The 5,511-nt window shown below is 34.4% G+C and overlaps 1 protein-coding gene across 2 annotated transcripts; it reads left to right on the plus strand.

Moving 5' to 3' along the window:
• The first annotated feature begins 559 nt into the window (after positions 1–559).
• On the plus strand, positions 560–4,817 carry LOC149640747 (uncharacterized). Of its 2 annotated transcripts, XM_089850712.1 has the most exons (6): positions 560–781; positions 848–1,166; positions 1,231–1,332; positions 1,405–3,426; positions 3,483–3,615; positions 3,691–4,817. In XM_089850712.1, the coding sequence occupies exons 2-6, from the start codon at positions 867–869 to the stop codon at positions 3,969–3,971; spliced, it is 2,838 nt and encodes a 945-aa protein (XP_089706838.1). In that variant the 5' UTR covers positions 560–781; positions 848–866; the 3' UTR covers positions 3,972–4,817. The 2 variants fall into 2 exon arrangements, with proteins under 2 accessions (XP_089706838.1, XP_089706837.1); XM_089850711.1 differs by having other exon boundaries at positions 560–1,166; positions 3,691–4,816.
• The last annotated feature ends 694 nt before the right edge of the window (positions 4,818–5,511 follow it).

The following is a 5,511-nucleotide window of genomic DNA, read 5'->3' on the forward strand; positions in this document are numbered from 1 at the left end:
GCAACTGAAGTAGCGGACACAACATCCTCAGGTGAGTTATTTCAGGGAATGATTACCCTACGGAAAAATGAATATTTCGCAGCATCACATCGAGAGTGGGGAAGGCGTAATTTAAATCTGGGCCCCCGTGTTTTAAAAGTTGACGCCGTATAGGAAAAATACGTTTGGTCCGGGCATCGTAGTATTTTAAATAATAAAACCAAGTCTATGTAAAGTCGACGGTCTTTGAGAGATTGCCAGTTTAGGGACCTCAGTCTGTCTTGTCGCCTAAAGGATTTCAGCACATACGGGATATTTGAAGCCCGGGTTTGACCGTTTGAACATTCTCCAGGTGGTTTATGTCCCGAACACGATAGGGGTTCCATAGGCAAGAGGCTGATTCCAATAAGGGTCGAACAAAGGTCGTGTTATTGAGGTCAAAGTTGTAAGGGATTATTAACTTGCCTCGCGTTGTTCTAGTTACTGGTAATTACTAATATATATATATATAATTACTTATAGCTCAGCTTCAAGAGGAAGAGGGAGCCAAAGCAAATGCTGTGGATGATGATGACATGGAGAAAGGGTAATGGAGGTGAAAAGAGCCAGTTTTCTACGTTGGAGCCGCGACCCCGAAAACCCCACCGGCGGGCGGAGAAGGGGAGTGAAAAAAAGGGGAACGCGGTCGGGTTCGCCTCGACGTTTCGGTTGCCATGGTTACGCGTTGCCGCCGAAATACTGAATCGTTTGTTTGCGCCCTCTACTGGCTGTCAATCGCAATATGTCGTCTAATCGTGTTCGTGTATGGTTTTCTTTCATGGCTCTTGGGGTTTTTTGCAGTTCAATATTTTTATAAGTAAGAAATTAGTACTGAAGGCTGAAAAATAATGGGGAAAAGATACTGCGTCTATCTTAATTGCAAAAGTCGTGAAAATGGAAAGAAGTGTGCCTCCCAAACTACCGGAGAAATTCGGTTTTTTCCTGTACCAAAACCAACCACTGAATATGAGAAGTGTGTGAGATGGTTACGTGCTATTAAAAGGCCTGAAATACAAACAACAAATGTAAAAAAACACCACTACGTCTGTGGTAATCATTTTCCGGGTGGCTTGGGACCAACAGTCAGCAATCCAGACCCTATGCCTGACCACGATGAATGTTCTGAGATTGTCAACGTCAACCCACAAGTGAGTTCCATAAATGAATGTTCTATCCATAAAAGTTGTTATTCTAATATTGGTGATTATATAGCCTGAAGTGCAACCCACTAGAAACATCTCAACAGACATTATCCATGATTCTGTTGTTAATGAGGCGCTGGTTCTTATGGAAAATGAAAATGAAAAAGATGTGGTGAGTCAAATACGAGGTTTCAATACTATTACCGTTAAAAAATAATAATATATATTATAATGTTTGTCATAGGTATTTGAGGATTCTAATTCGTGTACCATAGTAGAGGAGATTGCAATTCAAACTAAGAATGATTCTGGGGAAAGAGAAATCCCAATTAAACTTATCGATTCTCTTGAACATCTTGCGAAAGACTTCTTAAATTACCAATCAAGCAATATGGAATCCATAAAATGGAGCATGGAGATAAAGCGGGGTTCGAACAGAAATGTTAATACTATAACAAGCTTAGTGTTCAAAAAGAATGACTTCATGAAGCTCATTTTAAACCCAACAATGGCTCTTTCTGTAACAGTTTGTGATAAGGAAGTTCCTAGTAGACATGCTGCTTTTAACAGCTCAACAGTAAATTTTCAAGAGCCAATTAAAATACTAAGAGATTTAGTTGACATAATGTTAGAATTAGATAGTTGGAATTGCTGCCAAGGCATTCGGGGTGAATTGTTTGACTCGTTTAAAGACCGATATCTGAAATCTATTTATGTTTGCTCATTAAGTCAGTCTTTAAGATCTGATAAATGTCGAAAGCTTTTTTTGGAAGAAAAAGAACGTTGTGTAAACTGTGGCCTGTCTAAGAAGGTTTTACAGAGGAGGAAACTGCGAGAAACAAACAGATTTATCAGTGGGAAGCCTAATTCAAAGTTTACCAACATACGATATCTCAGCGCAGAAGCTTTACGGGGAAAATATGATACATTATACACAGCCAATACAATACAGAAAAGAAAAATTAAGCACATGAAGGAAAACATAAAGAAAATCTATAAGAATGATGGAATTTTTATGTCCCAAGAAGAAAGCTCTGAATTTGAAAATATTTTACAAAAAAACCCTTTTCAGAGCAAAACAGTTTTTCAAAAGCTATTTTTACGTGAGCAGATGAAAATTAATGCATCAAATAAATCAAGGCCACGTAAGTGGCACCCAGCCATTATACAGTGGTGTCTGTCCATTAAAGCAAAGTCACCAACAACATACGAGGCTTTAAGGCAAGCCATACCACTCCCCTCTAAAAGGACATTGTTCAATTATTCAATTGACATGACTTCAAAGAGTGGTTTCGATGAAGCTACACTGCTAGAAATGAGGACCAAAATTGATTTGGACAACTTAGAAGAACACCAGAAATATTTCTCGTTAATTTTGGATGAAATTCAAATAAAACAAGACCTTGTATTCAAAAGTAATACTGGGGAATTGATAGGTGCCAACAATCTTAATACCTTTCGAAACAGAGTAGCAGAAATTGAAAAACAAATTCAGCACTCTAACGAAGAAGAAAATAGCAACATTGATTTAGCCACTCATGTGCTACAATTAATGGTTAGAGGTGTGACAACAAACTTTAAATATGCTTATGCATATTTTCCATGCGATAAGCTAAAGGCGGAAGACTTATATTCAATATTATGGGAAGCAATAGAACATTTACAAGGAGCCAGTTTTAAGATTATTTCGGTTATATTTGATAAGGCTGCCACCAATCAAAAATTAATCAAATTTTGCACGGAGAGTGAAAAACTCTTACGCCAAGACAAAGTGGGTTATCGGTGTAAAAATCCATTCAATAATTTTGAACCATTATACTTTGTTTCTGATGTGTGCCACGGGGTGAAAACGGCCAAAAATGGATTAGCAAACAGCGGTAAACTTAAAAAACATAAAGACCAAATTTTCAGACCAATTAGAAAGCTGAAAAAAAATGGGAAATATTTGCTATGGAAGCATGTTGTTGATACATATAAGCTGGATTCATCTTCGTTACTTAGACTAGCACCCAAACTTACGTACAACCATGTAAACCCAGATTCATACAGCTGTATGAAAGTTAAATTATGTGTACAAGTACTGAGCAGTACCACAGCCAACGCAATGGAAATACTTTTGGGTGATGAAGCGTCCGAGACAGTTAAATTCTTGAGGATGTTCGATACATTTTTTGATATTCTCAATGTTTCAAACTGCACAGATGCTAAAAGAAAACTAAAGCCAGCCTTAGCTCCATTTAAAAGTGTGGATGATTGGCGTTTTGAGGTATACTAATTTCTCCAGTTTAAAATACAGTTTTTCAAAAACTAATTTCCTTGTAGTGGCTGATGAAAGATTTTCTCGGGTACCTAGATGAGTGGGAAGAGGAAGTTAGTCATTCTGAAATAGATGATGAGTTGCCCCGATCAAAAATGCTACTTAGTGAAGAAACTTTGGAAGGATTGCGAATCACTGGTAATAAATTAATCTTATAAAGTTATACTTTTTCTAAACTGTGTCACTAATTCTCTTTCCCCCAATTTATTTCAGTTCATTCGACTATAGCCCTCGTCAAATACATGTTGGAGAAGGGGGCACCTTTCGTATTAACTTCACATTTCAATCAAGACCCTGTTGAACAATATTTCAGCAAGCAAAGGGCAGCTTCTGGTGCTGGAGAAAATCCAACTGTTAGTCAGTACGGGCAAGGTGTGAAAAGGATAAAATTAATGAAATCCATTATACCCAAAACCTTAAATGGAAACTGCTCTAAAACTGTAGGAAAAAGAGCTTTAAGAAACAAAGTTGCTCGGGATGCTTTTCGTTTGTGAAATGTCTCTTTAGATTGACAATAATTGGTTATTTACTTTGGTAATTGTTTAATTAAAACTTTCTTTTGAGTTATAACTTTCAATTCTTTCCTTATGCCACTGCTATTCAAACTATCCCTCTTACGGGACTGGATTTGGGATTTACATTTTCTTGTAAGTCCTTTCAAATGACAATTAATTAGGATTTGGTAGCATTTGAGCTTGGCACTGTTTGAGTTCTCTAAATCTTTACTCCATAATTTATCCCATAATCCATTAATAATTTGGTTTTTTTCTAACTCCAACTTTATATTGCAATTTCTTGTAGTATTTAACCGTAAGGGGTCCTTAGCATCGACATATTTACAAATAATATCACAGACTTTAAAGAAAAAGCTATAAGCAGTTTGAGAGAGGTATAGTAGACCACCTCGGTCTTGCTTTTCAGTCCAAGCATGGTAGATTTCCTTGGCTTCTTCTTTTGGGATAAGACAGTTTCTCCAGAAATCTTCACATTCAAAAAACCCAATGATCTGATCAATTGCATATCCTGCTATTTGATGTATGGTGTTCCCTTCTTTTTTCTTAATTTCCGAAGCGCTTAGCTTGCACTCGAAAGTTTTCTGGATTTTAACTGCACTTGGCCCAGGTTGGTTTTCAGATGCTTTCATTTCAGTTGCACAATAGCACTTGAAGAGCTCGTTAAAAAAACGGACAAGAAAAATAGAGATGACTAGCTCCTGATCAATGTTGTTCAGAAGTATAAATTTAGGTAGAACCAGGAAAGAAACTTTCAATTTGCAATAGAAACTTCTTTCTGCCATCAAGTGATTCCTGTTGTACGTAAACCTTGCTTTATCCAGCAGGCCATTATTAGGATCTGCAAATATATCTAAACATTCTGTCGCCTCTTCTGTTAGTTGACATATTTTTTCGATTTGAATTTGTTTAAGGGCATTCTATTTCAAGGAAAATGTTAGTTAATTTATATCAGATAATATCGAAATAGTTTTAAAAGAAATTACCACTATTTCTTCTTTTCTGTGTTGAAAGGTAACTGATTGCAAGTTAGAGGCCTCATTTAAAATTCCTTTCAAGTGTTCTGTTATGAAATCCTCATCAAATCTTAACCCTAAAACGTAAAAACAACAAATTAGATTTAATTTAAAGTTATTTTTAATATTTCTAAATAATTATTAATATTTCTAAATAATTATTAATATTTCTAAATAATTATTAATATTTCTAAATAATTATTAATATTTCTAAATAATTATTAATATTTCTAAATAATTATTAATATTTCTAAATAATTATTAATATTTCTAAATAATTATTAATATTTCTAAATAATTATTAATATTTCTAAATAATTATTAATATTTCTAAATAATTATTAATATTTCTAAATAATTATTAATATTTCTAAATAATTATTAATATTTATAAATAATTATTAATATTTATAAATAATTATTTATATTTATAAATAATTATTTATATTTATAAATAATTATTAATATTTATAAATTATTATTACCTTCTTTGCGTTTCTTCCGTT

The sequence above is a fragment of the Phalangium opilio genome, unplaced genomic scaffold (genome assembly GCF_054372755.1).
Source record: "Phalangium opilio isolate 3A_F unplaced genomic scaffold, DU_Popi_V2 ptg000093l_1, whole genome shotgun sequence".
Classification (NCBI taxonomy): domain Eukaryota; kingdom Metazoa; phylum Arthropoda; class Arachnida; order Opiliones; family Phalangiidae; genus Phalangium; species Phalangium opilio.